General features: G+C 52.2%; 1 protein-coding gene across 6 annotated transcripts; it reads right to left on the bottom strand.

Moving 5' to 3' along the window:
* Positions 1-26,902, bottom strand: F8 (coagulation factor VIII). 6 transcript variants are annotated; one of them, XM_074914938.1, is made up of 28 exons: positions 26,441-26,902; positions 22,639-22,763; positions 22,216-22,338; positions 21,496-21,708; positions 20,390-20,461; positions 19,943-20,050; positions 17,794-18,015; positions 17,282-17,516; positions 16,056-16,230; positions 14,977-15,070; positions 13,227-13,438; positions 12,768-12,918; positions 12,411-12,620; positions 9,860-11,071; positions 9,450-9,829; positions 8,302-9,149; positions 7,851-8,016; positions 6,829-7,035; positions 6,017-6,245; positions 5,737-5,919; positions 5,415-5,531; positions 4,127-4,198; positions 3,718-3,803; positions 3,083-3,238; positions 2,124-2,268; positions 1,105-1,253; positions 610-786; positions 1-378 (listed from the first exon to the last, which is right to left on the bottom strand). In XM_074914938.1, exons 1-28 carry the CDS (start codon positions 26,587-26,589, stop codon positions 223-225), a joined length of 6,372 nt encoding a protein of 2,123 aa, XP_074771039.1. In that variant the 5' UTR covers positions 26,590-26,902; the 3' UTR covers positions 1-222. The 6 variants fall into 6 exon arrangements, with proteins under 6 accessions (XP_074771039.1, XP_074771037.1, XP_074771035.1 ...); XM_074914936.1 differs by having other exon boundaries at positions 8,302-11,071; positions 13,227-13,433; positions 14,972-15,070; XM_074914934.1 differs by having other exon boundaries at positions 8,302-11,071.

Here is a 26,902-nt window from a genome sequence, read left to right as displayed (position 1 = left end):
ATTAGTTTAATTCTTCAGCATTACATCTGACTATAATGGCATCTGGTAGATGAGGGACAGCAAGAGGCTGATAACGAGCCAGCCACCGTGACAGCTCTGCAGGTCTTCTCCTTGGCAGCAGGGGTGGCCAGGGCCCTGGAGGCTCCAGCACTGGTAAGAGTTCAGTGTCTGGCTGGCTGTGGGTCCTCAGGCTGGCACTGCCCGTGCCTAGCCCTGCGGCTGTCAGTACTCCTGCTGAGTGTCGCAGCCGAGGAACTCTATCCTCAGGGCAATGTGGTTGTGCCACTGGCGGGGGTGTATCCTCACATAGCGGGCAAAGAGTGGAGGCTCCAGGGTGTTCATTGCTGTGCTGGTGTGGTCTTGGTTTGCCTTGAAAATCTGGAGAGGAAAGAGAAATCGGGGGTGCACTCTCCCCTGCTGGTATAGTGAGCCCGTGACTTGAGGACAACCCAGACAAGCACCACTTGGGAGCACTTTAGGAAGGAAAAAGCACAGCCCAGCTCACTGCTCTTGCAAAAAATCCTATGAGCATGTTTGGTGCCAAGGCCTGTGCTTGTCGGCCCAGGGGTGGCCATGGGCTGCCTCTGGCTGTGACACAGCTCTGCCTACCTTCTCCTTGCCGTCCTGCAGGACCACGCTCCAGTGCACACCGTTCTGGCTGCTGGAGACAGCAAACTCCTTCACAAACATGTGGGTGAAGACAGCTTTGGCACCTTGAGTAATGATTGCAGTCACCTTCTTGGTTACTTCAAAGTCCACCTGCAACCACTCGCTGCGGCTGTTGCTCTGGGGAAGGACAGACTGCCTTCAACTCTTCAGCAGCAATCAGAAACACACATTCGTTGCAACTGAAGCCAAGCTGGCCCTGCACATAGTCCTGGCCTTCACCTGCCCTACCAGGCAGCTGGCTGGAGCTGCTGGGTGCTAAATCAGCGCAGGAACTCTCCTGCCTGTGTGCAGGCAGCTTGCATGGTGCGTGTGGCTGTACACGCTTCCCACGCAGCCTGGCTAGGAGAGGTTGCAAGCACCCAGCCTGCCTGCTGGGATCCCACCTGCCTGCCCATGCCCCAGCTTCCTGCCTGGGGAGCTCCTTGCGTGGGCTACCTTTGGCCTCCATGCGTTTGTCCTCCCCTGCAGGTTCAGGCGGGCCTGGGAGGGTGACCAGCTGGAGAAGACGCTGGTGCTGTAGGAGGATGCGGAGATGCGCTGGTTAGGGATCCCTCTGTTCTCCATTCCCAGGGGCATGGAGCAGCCTGGAAGAGAGGAATGATGCTTGTCAGAGTGGGGAGCAGACACATCGTGGAGATGCCTTCAGGCTGCTCCTTGCTCCAGACTCCTTCCATGCGCTTTCCCTGATGACAGGTTCTCCTGTGCCTTTGCTGCAGTGTCCTGGTCCTTGCAGGGCCCCTGGGTGTGGCACGGCTGTGGCTGGGGAGTACCAAACTATACCTGCTGTTAGTCCCACCTTTTTTTATCCCTAGAGATTTTATCTAGGCAGAATGTGAAGAATTTGTGCATCTGCCAGGACACAGGTAGAACCTGTCTCCAGAGGAAGGACAAGACTACCTGGCAGGGAGACAGCCTGCACAGGGTGTGATCAGTGTGCATGTGCACAGCTGCTCCAAGCTGCCTGGCAGGCTGGTGGCGTGGAGCAACCGCACAGCCGCTGCTGCTTGTACCTGCCGGGGAGTCCGCCCTGCTGGGGTGTGCAGCTAAAGAGGGGATTCCAGAGCACCACCACCCCGGGTCACACTGTGGGCCAGAGCAGGCTTGCCTTGGAGTGGCAAAACCAGAGGAAAAGCGTCTGTCTCTGCTCGTTCCCTATTCCCCCAGACTGAGGCAGCAGCTCCCCAGCTATCAGCTCAGCTGCTGCTGGAGGTGTCTGGTGGTTCAGAAAAAATCCTGGTGAGAGCTAGTCCCATGCTCTCCCTCTGGTATTGCTCTCTCCAAGACCATAATGAGATTGTCCAGCTTTGTTGCCCCAACATCCCAATGGCATCTCCAGTCACCTCCTTCCCCCTCCACAACTGCCAGGGGAGTCCTAGAAACATGTGGGGATGGCACTCAGCACCCCATGGATCAGGCCCCAGCTTTGGTGCTGGGTACCCGGAGGTGGGACATACTGTTCAGGTCGCAGCCAATGAGTTCCATGCGTAGCGTGGTCCGGATGCTGTAGTGAGTGGGGTTAATGCGGATGTACCGGGCTATGATTGGAGGGTTAAAGCGATTTTCTTTCACTCCAGTTCCATCCACATTTCCAAAGAACAGCTGTGGGGAAAGAGAGAAAAAGGATTGTTGTACCAGTGGAAGAAGAACTAGACAGGACAAGGATTAGTGGGGGAGAACATTTCTGTCTGACACTTCTGTATCTTTTCACCACCCTTACAAGAGAACAGCAGCTCAGAGAACTGATTTGAGATGTGATTCAGACCAAAGAAGTGTGAATGGGCTGTATCAGGGTGAACCACTGAGAAACAGGAGGAGGAGAAACTTAGGGTCCATGCAAATTAACATGTTTTTATGTTTTCACCAAACAGGGGTGTAAAACAAGGGGAAAAAAGTCAGTCTGTGACTTTTGAAACTGGGGAAAGTTTTGGCCACAGCTGGTGTACATGATGGAGCCTGTTCTGGATACTTTTCTCCCACTGCAGTGATCAGCTTATGCTTATTTAGGTTGTGTTTCTTTTCTAATGAGTAGAGATCCCCCAAATCATCTGCATCTGCATAATGTTTTTAGAAAGCCAAATTTGCCTTTGGTGTCAAAAAAGATATTCAGGCAAAATTTTGTGCCTAGCTCTAAGTAACATACAACATAACATTAAGCAGTGGATCTCACAGCCACCTGGGATCATGGAAAGAAATAGCTCAGTCAATTTAAAAGGAGACAGACGGACACAGACAGCAAGTTCCATGCAGATCTGCAGTTCCATCATCCTGGCAGTGAATGCTCACTGTTGCTGCCCATATCAAATATCTCAGGGGCTCAGGAGATCTCTGCTTTGTGTACAGAGCTCCCTAGCCCTCCTCACCCCAAGAGACCCCATTCTGGGAAGATGCTCTGCTCAAGAACCATTTGCCTTACCATCTGGGTGCTGGTGGCATTCCCCTTATATTTCCTCCATCTTTGCCCATCAAGGCTGTAGAAGACAACAAACTGGGAGATGTAAAGGCTAGAGAACTTCTGTCGGGCCCCTTGGGTTTTTATGCCGTGAATAATCATGAGATGCAAAAGGTCCACCTGAGAACAAAAATTCGGGATTAATTTCTGGTGGAAAACCCAAGCCATGTTCAGGCCATGCACTGTAAACCTGTGGAACTCACTTCCTCGTGGTGTAACTGAGTACAGGTTATGAAACTAGTTAAAATAGTCGTTCATAAGGGCATAGGTCAGGCAACAGCTGGGAGGAAGCATGGGAGAGCTGTTTGGAGAGGTGAGCTGTTCTCACTTGGTCTTTGGGGGATTTTTGCACAATCCAGTGCTGCAGCTGGATCATCAGGTGATTCCTCTGCTGCACTGCAGATTGCTCTGGGGGTCAGGCCAGCCTAACTGCCATCAGGATCTGAGAGCTCCCCTCCCAGGGGGGAAGCAGTGGAGAGAGCAGGGTGCAGCTGGGGAGACATCGGCCATCTGTGCGGGTCCTTCTGCACAGTGCATCAGCCATGAGCATGCCCTTGCAATGCCCCCAGCAGCGCCACCGGCCACAGGGCCCCTCTTACCTGGATCCAGGCGTTGCTGCGGTCAGTGCTCCAAGCGTTGATGGAGCCGGTGTTACCCAGCCTGGCCAGGTAAGCAGCCCACTGCCCTGCAAGGAGAGTGCATAGATATGAGGGTGCTGCTGGCCCCTGGCACTGCCCGGCCCAAGGTGATGAGAAGTCCATCCAAAAGATGGGTCCCGAGGGTCACCCGAAGGTGTAGTAGCTGTGTCCAGGGTGGCAGAGCACTGTCACAATGGGCCAGACACGTGGGAGGCACCTCCAGATCTCTGGTGGGATGCTGACATGGACATGGATGGAGGAAGGACTCTGCCAGGTGTAGCAGAGCCTCGGGCAGGCAAACACGTGCGTTGTGTTGGCTGAAGCTGCCCCAACCTCACCTGCCTTCATAGCAGTGATAGCTCCTACTCACCATACTGCCCTGATGCTGTGATCTGAGAGTCTGCAATGTGGCCTGAGGCCAGGCCAAGGGCGTTTCGGCAGTCTGCAGCCAAACAGGGAGAAGAAGGGTGAAATCAGGGAGAGCTGATTAGATAACAAGGCTTTTGAAAGAAAAGCCTAGGGCGGGTAGCAGCCTCCAGGCTTATGGAGGTTGGCTCAAGCCTCCAGGAGCCCCCAGTCTTGTCTATCTCATACCAAGTAGTGGGTTTCAGATGTTTCTACATCCATCACTGAATTTTAGAGATGCTGGAAGTTCTTGCTCCTGACCCTGATGTCAGCAGCAAAGAGTTCCCAGCATCAGCCACAGCAGCCTCTTGCCAAAATGCTGTCCCTGAGTCCCTGACCTCTCATTCCCATGTCCTGATCTCCCAGCAGTGCCGACAAGTGTCTCTTCCTTATACCCACATCTTGCTCCTGGGCATTTTTGTTGCTAGGCAGCATCTTTTAAAAACAAATATCATGTCGCTAAAGGAAAGCCTGCCTGACATCCCTGTCTCTCTGTGTCTCTCTTCTGGTCTGCTGAGCACAGGGCTCTTTATCTCTCATAATAACCATTATTATTAGTGACTTGTCACATTTTGGCATCTCTGCTGCATGACAAACGCTTCTGGGGAAAATGCAAATTTGAAATATTTAGCAGATTTTTAACTTATGGAAACATTTTCTGGCTGACATTTAATACTCCTTTAGGAAGAGGAGAGAGACTGTCACTGTGTGATAAAATACTACTCTCACAAACCACTTCCTCCCATACAAATGTGTTCTGTGGTGGATGGAGTCAGTTTTCCTGTGGCTGTTTCTGTCAGAGCAACCTGTGGTCAGGCAGTGTTGCTCGCTGCCTCCTACCATCACTCCATGTCTCAGTTTACCTCCTGACGTGCTTGGGCACCTGAGCACTGTACCTTCCTGACAGCACAGGCAGGCACCAGTGTGTGCATGCAGTTGCTAGCTAAGTGCATTTTACAGGAAGCCCAGGGACCCTCAGTTTTGGAAAACAAGAGCTCTGGGAGCAAATATTTGCAGGCAAATAAAGCTGGTCTCCCAGCCTTTGCCCCAACCGTGTCCCCGACTCTGTGCTCTCTGCTGGGCTGTGCAGGGTGGCAAAGGCTGAATTCGTGACTTTCTCTCAGAGTGAAAACCCAGAAGACCCCACTTGGGTCACCCCAAGGGAAACGTTGAGAGACCTGGAGGAGTGAGCTCAAAAACACGCTGGCCATGGCCATGGCAGCAAACAAGCCGGGACGCAGAGGATCACTCACTCAGGTTGTACACAAGGAAGAGAGCGCTCATCCCGGCTTGCTGGTGCTCCCCCACTTTGCACTCTACCCGCCAGATCCCAGCATGGGAGGGCCACATCTCCACTGTCCGGAAGACACCTGGCCAGGAATGGAGAGCAGAGCAGAAGGGAGTTACTGGCTGTAACGGGATGCCACAGTGCCAAGTGCCGTGCAGACATAGGGCCACTCTTCGAGATCCAGCCCCCCTCCTTGCTATGCCCCCCCCAGGCTTGGCACTTCCTAATGGGCATGGACACGAAGCCCCGGCAGCTGGGGTATGCCCAGCTCCCATGCTGCATCTCACCGGGATAAAGGTTGTAGACTCCCATGCGATACTCCTGGCTAGTCCTGACACTGAAGAGCTGCCCGTGAAAGTGGACGGAGTGGATATCCTCAGTGCTGCCCATGTTCAGGAGGTGCCATCGGACTCGTTGCTGCTGAGCCATCACCAGTCCGGGCAGTGTGTCACTCACATAGCCGTTGATGGCTAGGAAAGGCAGAGGTCAGAAGTGGCTCAAGGCTTGAGGGTTTTTCCATCCCAATATAGACTGGAGAATGGAAAGGACAAGGGCAAGGGTCCTTACCATGGAAGGAATGGTTTCTCTTAAAGTCAGGGTTGTCCTGCTGGATGCGGCAGGGAGAGCGGCAGTTCCTCTCCATGTTTTCCTGGAAGTACCAGCTTTTGGTCTCGTCAAAGATGGTGAAGAGCAGGGAGAACTCCTGCACAGACAGCTGCCGCCTGAAAATGGAGCTCAGCACCCCACGGTGGCAAATGATCAGTGGTCCAATGAGGCCCGAGTGCAGGTCCTTCTCCTGACAAGGAGCCGGGAGAGAAGGGTTTGCCTTGTGGGGGGAGGCAGCGTGGGTGCTCGCAAGCAGCAGCGAGGAAAGCGGTGGCCCTGCCTGCATCCCTGGCCTGGCTCCCACTCATGCACAGGGCATGGGTGTGTAGCGTGGGAAGGACATGCTGGGTTCACTGGGGGATCCCCACTCTGCCCCTAGCTAAGAAAGACTGTGCAGCAAGTGTTTGCACATGCTTTTGAGAGAAGCAGTGTCTGCCTGTCCAACTGTCCAACAGTCCCTACCCCACTAACATTTGAACCCAGGGGCCAGATTCAGTCAGATTTGGCAGAGGGGTAAGGGACTGCAGAACTTTAATTCCCTACAAGTCTCATAATCTGGAACAACTGGGGAAAGGGGGAAAACCCCAATTAAGAGAAGGGAAGAGAAAGCAACAGAGTGCATTCATCACTGTATTAGACACTTGAGAATCTCCACAGCCACAGGCTGCTCTCAGCACAGCACCGTAGGAGAAGCCTTGACCTCACAGCCAGGACCCAGGCATGCTGCTCATCTCTCCTTCCTGGGGTGCCCCATGGAGCAAGCTCCCACCTACCAGGTCCACACTGGAGAAGTAAGCCCAGGCCTTGCAGTCGAACTCCTGCGTGGTGGGTGCCACCTGGGGCAGGACTTCCCAGGTATACTTCCAGAGCTCGCCGGGCTGCACCACCTCTCCACCCTGTGTTGCACCCTGTGTCTCCTTGTAGGTTTGCAGCGTGGAGTGGAAGGAGAAGGGCCTTGAGGCCAGGTTCTTGAACGTAACCTGCACCAGAGGGAAGGCAAAGCAAAGGGAGTAGAGAGGGGGGTAGGTGAAGTGCTGAGAGTGGCCCGGACCCTGGGGTTGGATCCATCCAGCTGGTGGGAAGGAGGCAGCCATGTCCCTGGTGCACAGCCCTCCAGCTAGAGCCCCATGCAGTGGCCAACCGCTGCTGAACCACAAGCTGTGGCTGGGCAGTGAGGTCCCCAGTGGAAAGTGCATCCTGGTTGTGTCAGCAGGATGAGGCTCTCTCCCTGCTCAATGGTAAGTAAAGTCAGCAACACTGCTGTCTCTGGAGCCCAAAGGTGCTGAATACATCCTGGTGAGGATTTCAGTGAAAAACAGGCAACTTCTCCAGGCATACTAGTCCTGAGCCTGGTGAAGAGCCCTTCACCTCTTCCTTAGGCAGGTGAGGGATGCTCGAGACTGCCCTCACACAGAGCACCCAGAGAAGCTGTACTGAACCCTGCTTAGCTCATTATCCTTTTTACAATCCCTTCACCCAAAAGGCTCCCCACGGATCCCGGGAGCTACTCAGGCTGTGCTGTTATAGGGGTTGGATTTGTCTCAGGTTTGCCTCTGAACACTGAGGTTCCTGATGGCCCATTCCTCCAGTCACTGAGGTCCCTCCAAATGGTGGCTCTGCCTCCCAACTTGTTTCCACCCGTGTGGCACTCAGGGTGCCAACAGTGCAGCTCCTTCCCCCCAGCCCCAAAGGGCATTGCAGAGCCTGCAGGCCCATCTTGGCACTCCCTCTGGCTGAGCATATCCAGCAATGGGGGAATTTCAGGTTTTATAGGAAATGGGAACTTTCAATTCACCATGATGACATCTTCAACTTCTGCCCTGATGTATGGCCCGAGGATGCCCAAATGCTCGTCCAGCTCTCCCCGCAGCAGTGGCTGCGTGAAGGAATCATCCATGTACTCTCGGAAAACCACCTTGCGGTACTGCTGGGAAGGCTTCCTCCTCCTGCTCTGGTCCCTGCTGGGGTGAGGGCAGTTAAGCAAGTCAGGTCATACTGTCCCACAGGGAGGGCAGCCATGGCAGCGCTGCTGCAGAGCAGGAGTGATGCAGAGCCTAGAGCATCCCTGACCCACTTGCAAAGAAGCTGGAGGCAGACGGAGGCATTGGCAGTGTCCTTTCCCTGGGTTGCTCGGATGGGTCATACAGTCATAGACCTGTGACCCTGACTGCCAGGACATGCCAACATCATGCATCAAGCCATGTCACGCAGTGCAAGAAGAACACATGAGGGACAGTCCCACTTACGTGGCTTTTATGAAGTGCTGGGGTCTCTGGTTCCCATATTCCCACATCACTTCCACCGCTGCAATGAAGTATTGCCGTATCTCCCCCTGGAAGGAGCGTGGGTCGTGATTCTCTTCTCCATAGATGTCAAAATCCTCCATGGTCTGTTCTGTGTCGCCATAGTCATCGTAGTCTGGCTTGTCAGCCTTTGGCCTCAAGGGGCTGGAAGGGGTCCCGTTGTCCAGAGCCAGTCCCTCCTTATGTCCTGGGACATGGTTTCTCTTCCAAGCTGTGCTGTTGCCTTCCCCATCCTCCTTGGGCTTTCCTAGGCCCTGGTGCTCTCTCTGCCCATTTTCTCTGTTGACATCTCCCCCTCTGAGCACCTGCCATCCTTCCGGACTGGCTTGCTCATATTTAGCTGTTTTTTTGGTAGTGCTGTGTTTGTGAGCAGGGCTGCTAGGAGACAGGGAATAGTTCTCTTTGGAGGCTGGTTTTATAGGGATTTCTTCTGGGTTTTGCCCAGACATGCTCTCAGGCATGTAGTCCTCTGTGTCATTGGCCCTGAGCTGCTGAGGCTGAGGACTGAACTGACCCAGCTGCTCCACAGAGTTTGTCTCCTCCTCCATCTGGCTTCTCCCTTGAGCTTGCTCACTCCCAAGAGCCTCCCAGGCACCGCCTCTGCCCAGCTGCAGCTTGGCCAAAACGGGACTCTGCAAGGCCCTGGGGTGTTCCACTGTCCCCAGGGAAGCCAGGTCCCAGTTTGAGGACAGGTCTGCAGCCGCAGCAGCAGCCTGCATTTCTGAGCTGCTTGCTGCCACCGCCACCTCGCTCCCCAGTGCTCCCTGCGTGGGGAGGGAGCGTCCGCTGTGCTGGGCACCCTCTCTGCTGCTCTGTACACCCCCATCTGTGCTTGGCTTCCTCTCAGGATGTGTCTCGACAGCACTATCTCCAAGCACAGCCTGTGGAGCATCCCTGCCCGAGTGTAGTCTCCCCTCAACCATGCTTGGCTTTTCTTTTTCTTCCAGGCTTTGCTGGGCCACCATCACCTCAGGCAAAATGTTGCTTGATACCAGTGACCTCTTTTTGAAGTGAGAGCTACAAAAAAGTGAATGAGGTCCACACACCTTTGGGGTTTTCTTGTTCATTGCTGTCTCAGGGGTCTGGCTGGCCAGATCCTGCTCTGCTCTGTTACCCTCAGAGGGGGGGACCCTGCTGCCAGGCCAGCTGGTGTTGGGAAGACCCAGACCATGCATCAAGCCTCTGCTCTCCAGTGACCTGGCTTGTCGAGGCCTCCAGCTGGGGTTACTCATGCTTGGGGCTGGAGCTCTGTGTCTCAGAAACTGCTCAGGGCTGTTTAAGGGAGCGTTTGGGGACTGCCTTGTGTCATTGGCCATGATGTTCGATTCAGGAAAGTCAAGATTGTCCGCCTCTGCCAATTCCTTAGTGGCTGTAACATTCTGAAACACTGCCTCCAAAATTAATTCATCCCTCTCTTCTGTCATTATATAGCTGGAAGGCTCAAGGTCATTGGTGTGTGCAAAAGTGGTTTCTAGAAGGCTTGTGCCTTTGGTAAGTTCACTGGCTTCTTGTTCCATGCCACTTTTTGCAGGCAAAGAGTTACTCTCATCTGTGAGGATTTGTTCTTGTACAGGTTTTCTGGGTTCCAGGTCTGAGAAAGAAATATTTTTCCCTTCAAAAGATTCATAAAAGCCTTGTGAAACCACTTTGTGAGGTCTTCTTTCCAGCCTAGCATCTAGCTCATTTGACAAATAATTGCTTTCTCTGGTGTGACTCTGAACCACAGCATGAGAAGTCCTGTTGTCCTCTGTCTCATCTGAAGATGCAGAAGGATTATCCAGTGTAGAGGAAGAGTTATGATCAATACTTAAATTTGGTGCTGTATTGATTGTCTCCTTTGACTCGTATATATTTAAGGATATTTTATCATCCCCTCTTAGCAACTTGTCCTCAGCACCCTGTGAAGTCATGTCTTGAAGTCTCAGGTCATTCTGGTGAAATGAGCCCCTGTTCTCTTGAAGAGCAGCTTTGCTAGCAGCATAAGCCATCGAGTCCCACAGGCTTGTTGCATGAGTAGTTGTCTTCTGAGGCTCTGCTTTTAGGATCTCTAATGTGCCACCAGACTGGATCACTGTCCTTTTTACTGGCTCCTGCACTTCTGAGATTTTTGTCACCTTCTTTCCTGCCAGAGCATCTTCTGGAGCTGGTGTGGCTTGGTGCAGCCATTGATGACCTTCTTCGGAGCTCACAGTACCATGCACCCTTCCACTGACACTCACCAAGTGTTCTCCAGGTGGGAGAGCTCCAAACCCTTCACTCTGACTGATGATTTTTGACAACTGTTCTTCGTCTTCCAGGAAGGATTCGTAGGACACTGGCTCATAGTTTGTCTCTGGCAGAGAAGACATGGAAATATCATGTGGATGTGGGATTGTTCCTAAAAGTGTTGATGTGTCATTAGAAGGGGGATCAGAAATCCTGCCATTGTTCAGGAAAGCCCCATGGCTGGGTTCCGTCAAGCACAATCTTGGCTTCTCTGTCTTATTTCTGGAAGAGGTGACATTGTTCAGTTGCTCATTCACACATGGCTTAGGCCATCTCTTTCTTTTAGAGAAGCCCCTAGGTTGAAAGTCAAAGGCATCCTCCTCCTCCTCGGAATCCACATAATCGTCCCCATCAGGGTATTCCTCATTCTGGCACTGCAAGACTGTGAACTTGGCATGCATTCCTCGGTCTCTGAAATCAGGATTCAGGCAACCCAGCATCCAGATACCTGTCTCAAGAGAGGACAAGAGGACCATCAGCCCACCACAGTGGGAATTCAGAAGAGCTGCCATCCCCATGCCACTTCCTTGCTAGTGCAACCTGTATTTTCAGGAAGCCTCTGGTTCAGATTTAGAGGCTGTAACATTCTGAATTCATGTATCTTAATCCCTAGAGTATTTTACAGCTGGACTCACAAGATATCAGGGTTGCTGCCAACGTCAGAGCCAGTCCTGACAAGCACCATCAGCAGAGCCTGCCAGAGCTTGGTGAGCTACACACACCCGCAAGGGCCCCAACAATAGCTTAGTGAGAACAGTTAATGCATGAGAACCCACAGAACCTCCAGAATTATTGCCAGCAGCAGAATAATCACCATAGTCCACCCCCAAAGACATGCTGGTGCTGTCAAATACACCTCTCTCCCAGACACAGTTATCACGTCTCTCCCACTCAAGGAGAAGGAAATGAAAAGGCTGCCTCTTGCTCACATCCCCGGCCAACGCATTTGCTCCCCACAGCGAGTGCCTCTTCTCCAGGCACCAAAAGTGGGTGAGAAAGTGTGTAATAACCAGGCTCTGACGCTGGAGAGAGCTATCATGTGTTGCTGGCAGAGCTACTTGCTTGTTTTAGATCAGCAGGCAAAAATCAGAGCTTAAACGGATGCAACGTTTGGCTGGGTTTTAGAAAGCTTCCTGGGGTACGTAGAAACCCTGTCAGCTTGGCTCAGGGGGCAGCGCTCGTCACCACCATATCAGTATTTGCAATCACATGGTAAGTTCTGTGTTTCCTCTGTGAGTGTTGCAATCACATGGTCAATTCTGCGTTTCCTCTGTCAGTGAGGAAATGGTTAATGGTACTGCTTTTGCAAATGCCAAGGAAAAAATGCTGAGTGAGGGGAAATAAAACTGAACTCTGAAGCAAATCCTTCCTAGGACTTCTCCATGGCTGTGATTTATGTCCTTGCAAAGGTGTGGAGATAAATAGGATGCCGTGACCAGCAGCTGAACCCACAGCAGAGTCAGCATTGCCGCTCTTCTTGACCTCTGAGCTTGGACCCAAAGGTGCAGATGGGACCAGGTTACTGCAGCCAGCTTACTGACTTGACAGCCTGTGTGACCTTAACACACTCTATTAATGAAGTAAAATACATTAACTTAATTTATTTGATTTAAGCTTTGGAAGGATTTGATCATTGCCTATTACTTTGCTATTCCAGCAGGTTGTGCATCCCTTTGCTCTCAGGGCTGCCAAAATGCAATTTGGTACCAGAGACCTTGCTGGAGGTGCTCGCTTATCTCTGCTGTGATGCCAAGCCCGTGGTTGGTAGAATACCCCATGCTACTAACCTGTTTTTTCCAAACTCATGAAGACTGTTTCTCCAGAAAAAGGGAAAAGAGTAAGCACATCCTCAAACACCATGTTGTGCTTGAATGTGTTTCCAGAGAAGAAGATGGAGAGGAAATCAGTTTGGGCCCCAACACTCAGGACATACCAGTACACAACTTCATGCAGGCAGAGTTTTGGTTGGAGGTTGTCAAACACAAAGCCGTTAATAGCTGGAATAGAGCAGGGGTGAAACATTTAATCAGGACCTGATTCTGCCATGGCTGACGAGCTGCTGCATATTCTCTGCTTGTTCCCTGGGGCAGGGGTGAGCCTGTGCCTGCCCAGGGTTTGCAGGGAGGCCCTGGCCAAGAACTCACTGTGCATCATGTTGGAGGCATAAAACTGGGGGTCCTGGGTATCCACATGGGCTGCATCAGTGCAGAACCGCCTGATGTTCTCCTCCAGGTACCAGCTGCGGTTCTCATCAAAGATTGAAAACAGCACCAACCTTGTCTTGTCTGACATTATCTGGAAGTCAGAGAGGGAAATGGTTATTCTTGCTCTGATCAGAGTGGCCCTGGGGCCCAGTGTAGCTGCCAGGTTCTTTAGCCTGGGTGCATGGGGAACAGCTTACTGCTATTTCACAGGAATTAAGGTCCAGGTTTGGAGAGAAGGGAGCATACAGAGGAGGATGGGGAGGGCAGGGACATTGGGACTGATGGTAGGGTTGAAGAGAACAGGATAGACAAATTTGGTTTTACCCAAATATTTCACCCACCACAGTTACTCCAGCCTTTCAGCCTGGCAGTTGAGGTGACAAAGGAGGAAAGACCCACCTGATTTCCCCTCTGATCCATGGACTTCTTAAAGCAGATCAGGAGGGGCCCAATCAGGCCTGAGGCCATGTCTCTGACAGGGTCCACGGAGCTGTAGTAGAAACGGGTGAGGCAGCGAGGATCTGCCTTTGTTGGCCCATCCTCAGTGGTGACCCTCCAGCTGTAGGTGAATGACTGGCCAGGGGGGATAGGAATGTCCTTCAGGTCCTTATCTGGCAACACACAGCCCAAGGGCAGATCAGTTATGTCTGGGCTGATGCTGCAAAGGGTGATCCTGCTTTTTAAGAGAGCTCAGAAAGGAGGTTTCCTGACCACACAAGTTGCATAGAAAACTACACAACCCCACAGGTACCCCGGGATGGCACACGGGCTGCTGGCATGTGCTTTCATGAAAAGTTAATCTGGACAAAAAGAGCCCCTGGGATCAGATTAGGGGGGAGAGGCATATGCCTAATTTTGAAAGCCCTTGGAACTGCCAAAAACTGGAAAATTTGCCCAGTCTCAGCTGTGTCTGGGCTCTGGCCTGCCAGAGGGGTTTGCAGATGAAGGTACAGAGTGGGGCAGGGCTGAAATGGGTGAAAAACAAAGCAAGAAAAGATAGATTTTTAAGCAAATATAGCTAGCCCATGAGAAAAGCAAGGAGATCTGGAAGGAACAGAAGAAAACAAATGGAAGGAAAGCATTCAGCCGGATTTTGCACTGATGTAGCCTTAGGAAAAGACCTTTTTCTGCTCCAGGTGCCCAGCTGAGCCACTGTAAGGCCATAGTTTGCAAAGCTTATATGTCAGTCAGGATAAGAATACCTCTTTTTATTTATACACCCCTGAAGACCATTATCCCTGTGGCTCCACGACCACGACTCGCCTGCTTTCACAGATTTGAATCTGGCAAAGCTGGTGATGAGCCATGCCTGGCTGGGGGGTGCTGACAGAGGGGCAGGAACAGTTCTTCCAGCTCCCCTGTGTGGCTTGGGTCCTTTAGTCCTGCCAGCTGATGGGCCACTTTACCCTTTTGACTATCCTGAAGGAAAACCTTGATTTAGTTAGTAACAGGTCACAAAGCTGACCTGGTTTATTGAACCCCTTAGCGGCTGGTGTCTTGGTTCTGCCACCTCTGCTGCAGCAGAGGAGCTTTTCTCCAGCCTCCACACCTGCTCCCATCATTGTGATGCAGCCAAAAGGGCAGAGAGAAGAGGGACAAGGCACGATTTTGCTCTGGGGGGATGTGGGATGGCCTTGCACAAGTTGTGATCCTGGGAGCATGCTGTCAGGGGATGAAAACAGTTCTGGGAAAGGGACCTGGGAACTCAACAACCCCAGAGCAAAAACCATGAAGCTGTGAGAGGGAGACTCTGAGTCATAGCGAACCCTCTCACATTAAAGCAGGGCAGGGGGGAGCCCAGGGAATGAGGATGGTAAGGAAACTGGCAAACACAGGCAGAATCACCAGGGTGGTTCCTGCTTCATCAGAAAGTGGAGGCCTTCAGGATGGACCAAATAACAGGGTCCCAGCTCCCTGGTTTACAATGCCCCTTCTTCCAGTCATCGTCCAAGCCTTTCTTAAAGACAGGGTTACATGACACCCAGGGGGACATGAACCAAGAATCATCATTGTCTCTGGGATTGAAGAGCTCAGGTACTTGGATGGATGGGCTGGACCGCCAGTCTTACCATGGGCTGCAGGAAGTTCTCCTGGCCCAGAAGAATGCCAGTGGCCAAGTGATGTTCCAAATTCTCATGGCCTGCCTTACCTTGAGAAGCCTTCATAGCGTGGTATGGCCTTATGCTGGTGAGGCCATGAGGGTAGATATTGTATGGTCGGCTTGCCAGGTTCCTGAACACGATCTGAAATAAGGACAGCCAACAGGAACATTTAAAACTTTCTGGATGTTGTGAGGTCTCAAGGCTGCCCTCAGTGTCCTTGCAGTGAGGGAAATGGTGGACATCAGCACTCTGGGATCAGCTACCTGCCAGTGTTCTGTGAGGAGGAACCTGGACATGTCTGGGACCACAAAGTAGGAGTAAGAATAGAAGAAACAACTGTTTGTTTCTCTATGAGTCTACACTGTCCATCTTTCCAGGAGGTCTCCATTTTAGGAAGGGCATGAAAATATCAGATCCATTAAAGGGAAAGTTACTGTCTTTAGTCTCACTTTGTGTATGAGACAGAAGAGGTCTGTCAATCCAGGAGGCCTCAGAGGACCAAGACAGTAAGTATGTACAGCAGTCAACAGCTTCAAAGTGCTCCCCACTTCACTGCATGAAGCTTTTAATTTATTTTCTAAATAGCTCTGTCAAGGATTTGCCACAGGCATAGCCTTCATCTCCATGCCCACAGCTGCACAGGGAAGCTCAGGCAGGGAGCAGAAATGTGAAATTCCTGGAAACCATCCCATTCCTCCTAGCAGCAAACAAGTCGTCAGCAGAGGCACATGGGGAGACACAAGAGACAGTTCCCAACATGTATGGCAAGAGCACACAGATGGAGAAGAGTAGAGGATGAGAGGACACTCCTGCCTCACAGGAAGGTGCTGGATGACATGTGTCTTCGATTAATTCACACAGTTCCTAAAATGCCTGCAGTGAAGTCAAATCAGGGGCACTGGGCTTTATCCTGTGCATCTCTGCTGATCTCACCAAGAGTATTTAGCTTTGGCTTTCAGTAACATCTGCCTTTCTGGTGAAACTTGGACATTACTGAACATGATAGAGTACCTCAAGGGCTTATGTCAGACCTTAGCCACAAACCAAGAGCAATTAGGAGGAACAGCATCAATCTTTGAAGTCTCCCTTTCCAGTCCCCCTTTGTGGAAAGCAATCTCTCTCTTACCTTAAACTCATCTCCGACCTCCCCCTTAATGACAGGCCCTAGAATTCCCTTGTCCAGTTGGTCTGACAACTTGCGCTTCTTGAAGGTTGCATCCTCGTACTCCACAAACAGCACTTTCTTATACTTTGAACCAATCCGCTGAGGACCAGCCTCCAGAAACAGGCTCGTGATGTTTCTGCAGGCAAGTCAGAGAAAGAGCAAACAGCCACATGTGGGATGCTGTCAGAACCAGAGCAAGACCTTCCATCATCCAAGGACCCACACAGCTGTTGGGGACTGCCAGTGCACAGGGGAGACACCCATCCCTGCAATCGCAATATGCATCCCAGGGAACCCGATGTTTCAAGTGATTTAGTGCTTCTTTAATGGAGAAAGCTTCAACTAGGTTGCACAGAGGCAGCCTTCACTGACCCTGCCTTGTCTTGGAGTGCCTGAGAGCATGGCAGGTTTTCCTGTGTCTGGGAACACCTCCTATATATGGGCATAAGGCAAGAGAGTAGCTGCCTTTTCTTATTCATGGCAGCTCCTTCCCAGGAGCAAGGCGAGCCCTGAGCTGGCTTACCCTGCAAGGGGCTGCAGGCAGGGATTTCTGCTCTGCAAGCCTTGCTCCAGTGGCTGCTGGCTGGGATCCTCATCTAGGGCAGAACCCAGTGACCCCACTACCAAACCAGCCCCAGCTCACACAGCCTGTGTCAGCAGAGTGACTTCGGGACTGCTGACAAGTGTCATCGCCATGCAGTGCTGACTAAGGTACTTCTGCTGACATATCACACTTGCATCACCTCTTCCTCCAAGAAGTGGGGCAGCAGCGGGGGCTAATTGCCTCTACCATCTAGAGCAGGTCCTTCCAGAGAGGGCAAGGAGACCCACACTCTGGAGCAGTGGGCACATGTCCTTGCTATGCCGGGCCTCCTGGCTGGAGGTTGAGAAGGGTCACCAGGTGTTGCTGCCTGCTTAGAAGAGGCTGAGCCCAGAGACCTGGGTGACAGAGAGACAAATGCCCTGGAGACAAATGCCTCTGTGGTGCATTCGGTAAATTGGAGCAAAGCCAGGTCCTGCCTTCCCATAACTTTCCCAAGACCATGCTTATCCTGCATCCATCCTCTTAGCATTAATAAGGAAGAACAAAACTGTCCAGGTTGGGAAGGAGGAAAATAAATTTATGGGGAAGATCTGGCAGGGCTGCCTTGAGGAGGAGCTTCATGGGCACACATGCTTGCTCTCACCTGTCCAGAGACACAGGCTTCATGGGGGCATAGTCCCAGTCCATTTCCTCAGCTGCGATGTAGTGAGTCCAGGTCACAGGGCTCTCTTTGGCAAAAGAGCGCACTTGGATCACATGATAAGTTTCCTCATCTTCTTCAGGGTAATCCATGTCCTCTGGCTCATCTGACGGCTTCCCCATCTTCACCAAGCGCTCCTCCAGACACTCCTCCACCTTCACAATGGCCTCCATGCCAGCTGGGTCCGGCCAAGCCAAACAGAAAGGGTCACACTGACATGACAGCACAGGCTTGAGCTCTCCCAGGCTCTGGTTGGGAGATGTCCTCTCCACTACTGTCCCCATCAAATGGGCCAAGCGCATGGGTCAACCTATGCCATCCTGGTCACAGACCAGATTGCACATGGGTATAATACTATGGAGCAGGAGGGGCCTTGGAGCTGCAGCCCTGCACAGAAATCTGAGACCAGGCCATCCCCTGAACGTTTCCCCTGAGCTCTTGTAGAATAAGGTTACCTTGTTGATGGGACAGTATTTGGCAGAACATCCGAAACCAGCCAACTGTTCCTGGCATGGTCTGGGCTGTGAGATACGTGGCAGGGGAGATTTCTAGGCTGCTGAGACGGTGGCTTCTCACCAGGAATGTGTGGCCCTCAAAGAAGATGGAGTGAACTTCTGGCCCAGTGCCCAACCCAATCACATGCCAGTGGACCTGCTTCTTGAGGCACAGTGTGAGTCCTGCCAGGAGAGAGGGAAAGAACTGAGGCTTCAGCACTGTGTCCAGCCCTTGTCCCAACTCTTGGTGTTATAGACTCAGACACTGACATGTGCCGAGTAGAGTCCCCTGCCCCACAATTTGGTGGCTTCAAGCTGGAGAAGTCGCATGTGAACGTGGACTGTCTGAGTAAAACAGAGGTGCAGGACACAACATCCCTCTGAGATATGACTAGATTTACAGAGTGGGAGACTATGGCAAGGGCTTTGGGAAGTGTGCTGATGGGAGCTCACAGAGGGATGCAGTGGGAAAAGAGGTAGATATGTTCCTTGACTCTAAAATTAGGGGAACGGGTAACTGGAAAGGAGAATCATTTGTGTAATCACAACACTGGCAACCCTGATGATACTAAAACATTGCCTCTGAGGCAGGGCTCCAGCACATACTCAGCAGCAGTTAAAATACCCAAAGAAGGGCAGAGAGAGGTCACCAGGATTATTTGAAGGCTGGAGAAAATTCCTTCCTCGGAGACACTCAAGAGCTTTGTGTGCTTAGGAAATGGGGGAGGACTTGACTGCATTGTAAAAATATTTTCCTGGGGAGAAATTAGTGTGTGCTGAAGGGCTTTGTAATCTAGCAGGGAAGTGAATAACAAGAACAAGTTCCTGGAAGCTGAAGCCAAACAAAGTCAGATAGGAAGTCAAGCACTTCTTTTTGGCACTGAATGCAAAGGTGACTGGAATGGATCCTGAGGGCCCATGAGGAGACAGGATGGAGGCTCCGTCCTGGGCCCCTCAGCTCTCCATTGCCACCTATTCGGCCAGGTCCTGCAGCCAGACAGGGGTTTGTTGGGCAGAGGTGGGTACCTTCTCAAGGGGAAATCCACTGTGCAGGCACAGCAGCTGACCATGAGGTCTACTCAGCTCTTAAGCTCCATGGATCCACCAGGATGGGGAATTCAGGGGAGTTCTGCTTTTGCCGTTTATTGAAGAAAAAACAGACCCAAGTGGGAGGTTTCATGGTGTGGGTCACCAAGCTTGCTGATGGTAATGACTCTCCTGACAGTGTTTCCCAGTTTGCCTTGGAGATTCTTCACTCTCAGGCAGCTCTGGACCTTTTCCCAGAAGAAGATCAGAAAATGTCAACTTTTTTCTTCACTGAGACCACAAATGGCATTTTCTTTTGCTTTTCTGGGGAAGAGGAAGCTCAGGGGAGACCTTGTTGCTCTCTACAACTACCTGAAAGGAGGTTTAGTGAGGTGGGTGTCGGTCTCTTCTCCTAAGTAGCAAGCGATAGGACAAGAGGAAACAGCCTCAAGTTGTGCCAGGGGAAGTTTAGGTTGGATATTAGGAAAAATTTCTTCACTGCAAGAGTTATCAAACACTGGAACAGGCTACCCAGGGAAGTGGTTGAGTCACCATCCCTGGGGGTATTTGAAAGATGTATACATGTGGCGCTTAGGGACATGGTTTAGTGATGGACTTGGCAGTGTTAGGTTTATGACTGGACCTGATGATCTTAAAGGTCTTTTCCAACCTAAATGATTCTATTCCTGAAATCCTACAGAGGTGTGTTGTCAGACCCAGGCTTGTGACAGCTGAATTTTCCCTTCAATGCTACCTCCAGCCTCATTCACAGGGCTACAAGAGATGAAACTCTTTGCTACCAGCACTATTCCTGGAGATAGCCGAGAAGGTCAGCTGCCCTTGGCAACACAGACAGCTGGAAACAGATCCTGTCCCACTGTAAATGGGCAAGGCAGATCAAAGAGTTGAGATGTGATAGTCCCTCTGGGGTGAATACAGCCTAACAGATCCATCACCTGGAAACTCCTCCTGATGTCTCTTTTCACACCCTTTCACAAGATACCTTGAGTTTACAGACTTGGCTACACCTCTAGGAAGAACCTCCCATGACCTCCATCCCCGTCCCCAGCACGCTAGGACTCACCAGGCAGGGAGCCATTGATGTAGCCGTTGATGGTGTGCAGCTCTGTCCTGTTGTGAGGCAGGGGCTGAGGAACTGCCAGGGAGCTGGGCTCAGAGTACCAGCTTTTCCCTGTGGAGAGAGGAGCACGCAGTCAGTTTTCACTTGAGAGCATTTCAAAGAAAAAAGAAACCTTCCCACTGGGGGGAAACAGTATGAAAGCCAAAATCCAGGGCGGTCAGATGTGTGGTGTCTGTTGGAAATCTACAACAGACCTGGCTATGGCTCTGCATGGATGTGGTGGTGACCATTTCAAGTGACAGGGCATTCCTCCCCCACAGCTTTAGCCTGTGTGATGGGAACAAGGCCAGGGCATGGGATGGGAGAGCTGGACTCACACCATGGCCAAAGCATGCACCCCAGTCCAGGCTGAATTCAGGGGCTGACACTAGTCAACAGGGTAATTATTACCTTCATCAAACACTGCGAAGAGCATCACAAACTCTTGCTGTGCATCGTTGTTCCCATCGCTTGCCAGGGTCCCTGCAAAATACCACAGGATGGATCTCTTTAAAGGTCAGCAAGCACCATGCCTGCACCCCCAGGGAATTCCCTTTGTGCTCTCCAAGAAATGGTAAATCAAGGCCAGGCTGTGGATTGCTTTTGTCACATCTCATGACCTGTTTCCAACCTTGCAGTCCCCAAAAGCCTGTGGTTGAGAGGCAGCTGCCCCCAGAAGGCAGTTTCAATGGGGCAGTTTCCCCCATTGAAAGGTCAGTTTCTGCTGCCTTCCCCTCTCAGGATCCACCTAGTCACCTGGAAGAGCTCATTTTATCTAGTCCCTCATCAGGACCATTGCCTGTGGTTGTCTAGACTTCACTCAGTGGAGAAACCGCTCCCGGTGAGTCACTGGAGACTGCAGACAGTGCCCTGGGAGGGGTTGACTCCTGCCCATTCCTCTCCAGTGACAACAGAAGGGTCTGGACAGCTACTTCCAGGAGATGGCTCAACCAGGTACACTTCTTGGTGCCTTGAACCCACAAATATTAACGAGATTTCATCACCTCCATGTTTACCAAAGAAAGGAGAGCAGGCACAGGTACTGCAGACCAGGCAGTGCCCCAGGTGTCCTGCATCTCTCCTGCCTGATCCTTAACCCTTGCTGATACAAACTCCCCTCTAGTTCTTCCAACAAAACCTGTTTGACAAAGCACCCTGGCTGGCACTGAACAATCACAGCTTGGTGAAATTCTGAAGGAAAGACAAACATCTATGCCTCCATAGCAGCTCACTTTATGGATAGATAAGGTTCAGATACAAGGTAGAAAATTTAATCTGTAGTCTGAAATCTTGAAAAGGAACAAAGCAACTAATTTCTCTCCATCAGGGAAATTCAGATTGTGTTTGGCTCCTGCACTGGGGACTCTGTGAGGAAAAGGTCAAGCCCTAAAAGTGCTGTTGTTGACCACAGCTTACTGACTCCACTGCCATGTTCAACTTCTGGAAGGCATGTTTGATTTTCCTGCTTTTCAGTTCCTGATTGTATGTGACCTGTCCCCACCCTGTGCTGTCCTTACCAGGTCGGCACACGAGCAGGGCTCCGATCAAACCGGAGTTGATATCCTTCACGCTGTCGGTGTTGGAGGAGTAGGAGTGGGTCAGGCATGGTGAGTCACCATCTGTTGGGCCCTGGTTTTGCTGGATTTTCCAGATGTACGTGTGTGTCTTCCCTGGATCCACCCTGTCACCCTCCTTTTCTGGCTGGCTGGTCTCATCCTCATACCCTGCACCTAAAGCCAAAGAAACACCCAGATGTCACTGAACGTTCATCACCAACACACCATGGATGCAGAAATGCCTCTTCCCCCAACCCAGAATACAGCCTTTCTCCACCCCAGACTCTGGGGCTGGCCCGACTCCCACTGGCAATGGCTGGTCTCAGGGCAGTGAGCAGAGCAGTGCCAAAGACTCACTTGTTGGGCTGTGCACCCACCACCTGCCCTGACACTGGAGGGCACAGTCTTCCTGGCCCTAAGCATCCAAACTGAGGTTTAACCTGTGAATTACCTCTATAACTGATGCAGGTTTGCTCTGGGCTGTTTGTTTATCTCAGCTCATTTCTGGGCTGGGCATGGTCTTGTTGTTCTCCCAGGCTAAGCCATCTCTGTGACCATCTGTCCTCACAGGGGGATGTGAATAGCAGGGTCAGGGAGGGAAGTGCTCCCTCCTGGCAGGCAGGCGGCAGAGTGGGAATTACTACACAAAGGCTTGCAGCAGCTGGCTATTGCCCAACTCACCCTCCGATGCCTTCCAGTAGGACACCCCGACGGCATGGAGGTTGTATGGGCGGGAGGCCAGGTTCTTAAACACGATGACCACTGTGTCGTAGACTTCTGCTCGGATGGTGGGGCCCAGGAGACCTGAAGAGGGGAAACCAACAGGGTCAGGCAGCTGGGGTCAGGCAGCTGCCACCCAGCCATGGCCCCAAAGAGTCTGGGCTTTCCACCTGCATAATTAGTGCTTGTCCCTCATGTAGCATGGCAGCATCAACTGCTGAAGCACCAGAAAGGTTCCCCTGCATCCCCAGCAGCTCTGCCATACTGGGCGTCTATCCAGGTGCTTTCCCATTCCTGTGCAAGGAGCTGCCAGCATCCAACCCAGGATGAGTTTGGCCGCTGTCAAGGAGAGCAAGGGCCCACCTTGCTCTGGGTGCTTCTTACCCATCCACGCTGGCTTGGGCTTGGGCTGCGTGAACGAGGCATCATGGTACTCCACAAACACAGCCTTCCTGTACCGGGGGGGGACACCAGGCATGGGAGTCCCTGGGCCCATGTGCCCTGACACGCTGCAGGAGGAAGGAAAAGCCAAGGTTGATGGTGCAGCCCCATCCACAGATGGGCAGCAGCCATCCTCTTCCTCCCCTCCCTGCCAGCTTTCCTGTGCTGTGCTGGTCCCAGAGATCACTTACCGTGTTGTGTCCTTTGGGTTTCTTGACAACCCCCAGGTGTGTTTTATTCAGCCCATGGATGACAATGTAGCAGTGATTAATATCACAGTGTTAGTCACAATGGAAGAAGACACAAGGGCAGGAGGCATAGCGCCATCACACTCAGCTGCAGCTGGGAGCAGGCACAGCAGCAGGCATTGCTGCCAGCCTCCTGCTTCATGCCTTGCATGGCTTTGTTCTTCCCTGCCAACAGAGACCTGGGGCACTTGGAACGCTGCAATAACAGTGGCACGGTAGCCTCTGCCCTGCAGTCACCCCCCACCCCATCCCCAGCACCTTCAGGTGTGGCAGACACATCACATCATGTATAACCTCGAACATCCTCCCCAGCTCCCCTCAGGAAAGAGACTGTTGTGGCAGCAAGCAATGTCCCCACATTTGTTTATTTTCTGACCAAACTGGGATTTACAGCCAGCCCCCAAAAAATTACTCCTTGCAGCAGAAGGATAAAGGAGCCTTGAATGCATTTCACACCCCATTTATTCTGCTGGCCACTTTTTATCTGTAAGTGGCTTAACAAATTAATTTTCCAGAAGGAATCTAGCACATTTATCAGGATAACAAAGCCATTAATTTCTCCAGGGATTTTAGAGACTGGCTTATCAGCCCCAGGACTGAGACCATTTCCAGTAACCAGACAGAGTGCTTCCAGCCTTGTTTTGTTTGGAGCAAAAGCCAGGTGGTATTTTATTCCCTCTGAAGAAACAGGGAAGATTGCTCTCCTGCTCTGACTAAGCCTTTCTTCAAGCAGTGGTTCCCTTTGTGACTCTTTCTCAATAGGAAGGAGACAAGTGACTTAAATTTAGGAAATGGTGATGCACACTTGCCCCCATGCTGCCAACTGGAAGCCACCTGCAGCTGGAGGATGCTGTGGGGAGAGTGGGGTTCACCCTCTCTGGGACCAGGGCGGGACAGGCACCCATGAAAACCACACGTGTCCAGATCCTGCCTTTTCCACCACAGCTATAACCCCATGTTCGGGCTGGCAGGAGGCCCACAGCAGGACACGGCCCCAGTGAGCAGGGCCACTGCATTCAGCTGATTTTGCCCATGAGCTGTTATCATTCCTGTTATCATTCCTGGCTCGATGGCAGTAGGGTCTGGATGAAGCTTTGCTCTGCAGGGTGGCCCCACACTGGGAGGTGGCAGTACTGTGGGATCACTTGGCACTGCACTCTCCACAGTCAGGAAGCTGTGCCTTAATCTCTAACTCGCAGAAAGACCAGCTTTCAAAATAGATCCCTGAGATATGAGGGTCTGGTCCTGATAATTCTGTGGTAAACAAGACAGAAATCCCCTGGAGCCAGGGGGAGTTTGCTGGCATGCGTGGACATGGTGACACCAAGGCTCAGCAATGGGTCCCAGCTGGCACAGCAGAGCCTGTCAGCCTTTGCAGGGGATGAAGAGGCAGAGTTTGGCACAGGGACATCTGATGTGATCTGGCTTGTCCTCTGCACTTGGAGTCCTGTGGGCTTCCTACACCAAGGGTGGCTGAAGCCAAGGCAGAGAGATAAGTTCCTGGCGCCTTCCATCAGCATTGTTAGCTGCACTATCAGTTCATCTCTCAGAGCCGGGAGACAGCCAAGGGAAACACCCTGTGCTGCCGAAGCACTCAAACACAGGCTGCTGCTACGTGGCCCCCAGCTCCGAGCAGGAGATGAGGTGCCTGGGAATGTCGCAGGACGTGCTGGTCCCAGCTCGAACCCTGCTAGTAGCGTTGTGTTTGGGAGGAAGAGAAACACGGGGAAGGCGTCAGCAGCTCTGGCCTGCTGTTCTGTAGCCCATTCATTCGGCAGAGCTTTCCACAAATGTGCCAGAGAAACCACTGAATATATCCAGGGGTTTTGGAGACCCTGACTGGGGGGGTCATGGGGGCTGCCATGAGATGCTGGTACCACGAGGGAGAACGGGTGGAGCAGAAGACACCCCATGCACAGGCACCCCAGCTCCAGCATTGGGTCTGCTCCTGTCAAGCTTTCCTGACTCACTCTTGCATTCTTCCCTGTCTGGTTGTTTTCCTGTGCTGTCCCCGTGTGGGGGGAACCAGGCTAAGGCTGCAGGTCCAGGGAAAAGGCACTGTCATCCGCCTGGGAACAGCCAGCCACTCTGAGCAAGCCCTGGTTCCCCCACGGCTCCCCTGGGAACCTCGCTGCCCAGGTGTGACCTGCCTCTCTGGGGTGGAGCACACCACCTATGAGAAAGCCAAAGTTATCTTTCCCCATTTTAGAGAAGGACAAGTGACCTCAGGCTGCTTGCTGATGCCCCCCCCCCAGCTCATCCCCAGGGCAGAGCCAGGTCCCTGAGTCACGCTGGGGTCAGAAACGGTGCACAAGCCTGTCATTAAAGCCAGTACTGAAATGGAAAGCCACAGGGTTGAATTAACAGCGTGAGTGGCCTCACCTCCACTGTAGCCTAACGGATCTGAGCGCAACATTAGTAAAAGCAGGGCGGGGGGGACATTAATAAAACAGGGGGTGTTGGATGCGAATATCCTACTGAAGTAACCAAAGAAGGGATAAAATAATGTAACTGATTAATACGGTGACTACGGCAGCTAGTCAGGCTGACCTGGCTCATCACCAGAGCCTGGTTTCCAGTGCCTCCACAGCTCCTCACTGCTCAACCCAGTGTGGGTCTGGGATGGGGCTGTGGGCTGACGTTTCCCCAGCACAGAGCCTAGGGACGGGGCTGTGGCAGTGGGGCAGAGGGAAGCAGTATGGTTTGTTCCTCCAGGGCTGTCACTGTCCAGCTCTGCTCCCCACGCTGAGCACAGAACAGCCCGGTCACAGCCACACGTGTCCAAGACAGCCATGGCATCAGACAACAGCATCCTGATGCTGGAGTAATGCAACTGTCATTTTTCCTTCCTACTCTATAAAGTATTTGGGCAAAAGCACCATGCCTTCCTCCCTCTTGTCACTGTGTGCAAACACCATTCTTTGCCCAAACACTAAAAATGATTTTCATTCCCTAAAGGAAAAAATTCAGCCCCAGAAGCATAATGTACACAAAGATATAAATAACTAAAGCCGAGTTTTACCAGATGCAGACACAGTGGAGAGCCTTTGCTACTCTGAGTTATGTTGGAGGGCACAGGTAGCCTCCACCTGCAGCCCCCAGGCAGGGAGGCACAGAACCCCATCTCCCATTGCATCACCCTGGAGCTCCCAGGACGCAGAGCAGAAGAGAAAGCAGAGGCTGGAGAACCAGCCCTTAGCTCCAGGCACAGACTTTACAGGGTCACAGGCAAACTGCATTAAGATAAAGCAGCGCAGAGCAGTAGTGCAGAGCACTGCAGCATGCTGCAGATTTATTCCACTGGTGCATTATCACGGGTTGCACTAAGTGACTCCCCATTGCACAGAAACACCCGTTTGCAGCCGTACCAGCAGCTCAGAGCACCCACCCTGCCAGGTTGTCCCCAGGCACTTGCCTGCCCTGACCCAAGCTCACAGTGCTGGGGCTGGGAGAGGGCCCGTAGCAGGCTACCTGGACTGCAATAGGAAGAGCTTTACCCTGGAGGTGCTTGCAGCACGGAGAGCAGGTCGCTGTGCAGGTAGTCCCAGCCAGTTTCCACTGCACCGATGTAGTATCTTCTGACTTTGAGGATGCCCTCCTCAACCAGGCAGAGGAGCAGAAGGCTGCGCAGGGCTCCCACCAGCATTATGCCTAACAGCTGGGAATCACTCTGGCTTCAGGAGGAGAAGTGAAAAGGAAGGAACAAGAGAGGAAAGAGGAGAGAAAAGCCTTTATCTTCTCATCCAGCTGTTGTAATCTGCAGGAGAGGATTATTTGGATCCAGCACCCACAGGCTCAGTCAGAGCACTGGGAAGTTTCTCAAAGACATGAGGAGAGGAATTGCTCGAGTGGATTAGTCAAAGGAGTGCTCCTTCCTCTGGGGTGGCAGTGACAGAAGGAGAGGAAAAAACAAAAGGAAAGGGAGGGCAAGCACAGCAGTAAGCTCTGCTGCAGGACCC

The sequence above is a fragment of the Athene noctua genome, chromosome 11 (assembly GCF_965140245.1).
Source record: "Athene noctua chromosome 11, bAthNoc1.hap1.1, whole genome shotgun sequence".
NCBI lineage: Eukaryota > Metazoa > Chordata > Aves > Strigiformes > Strigidae > Athene > Athene noctua.
This window is presented reverse-complemented; position numbering and strand designations above follow the sequence as displayed.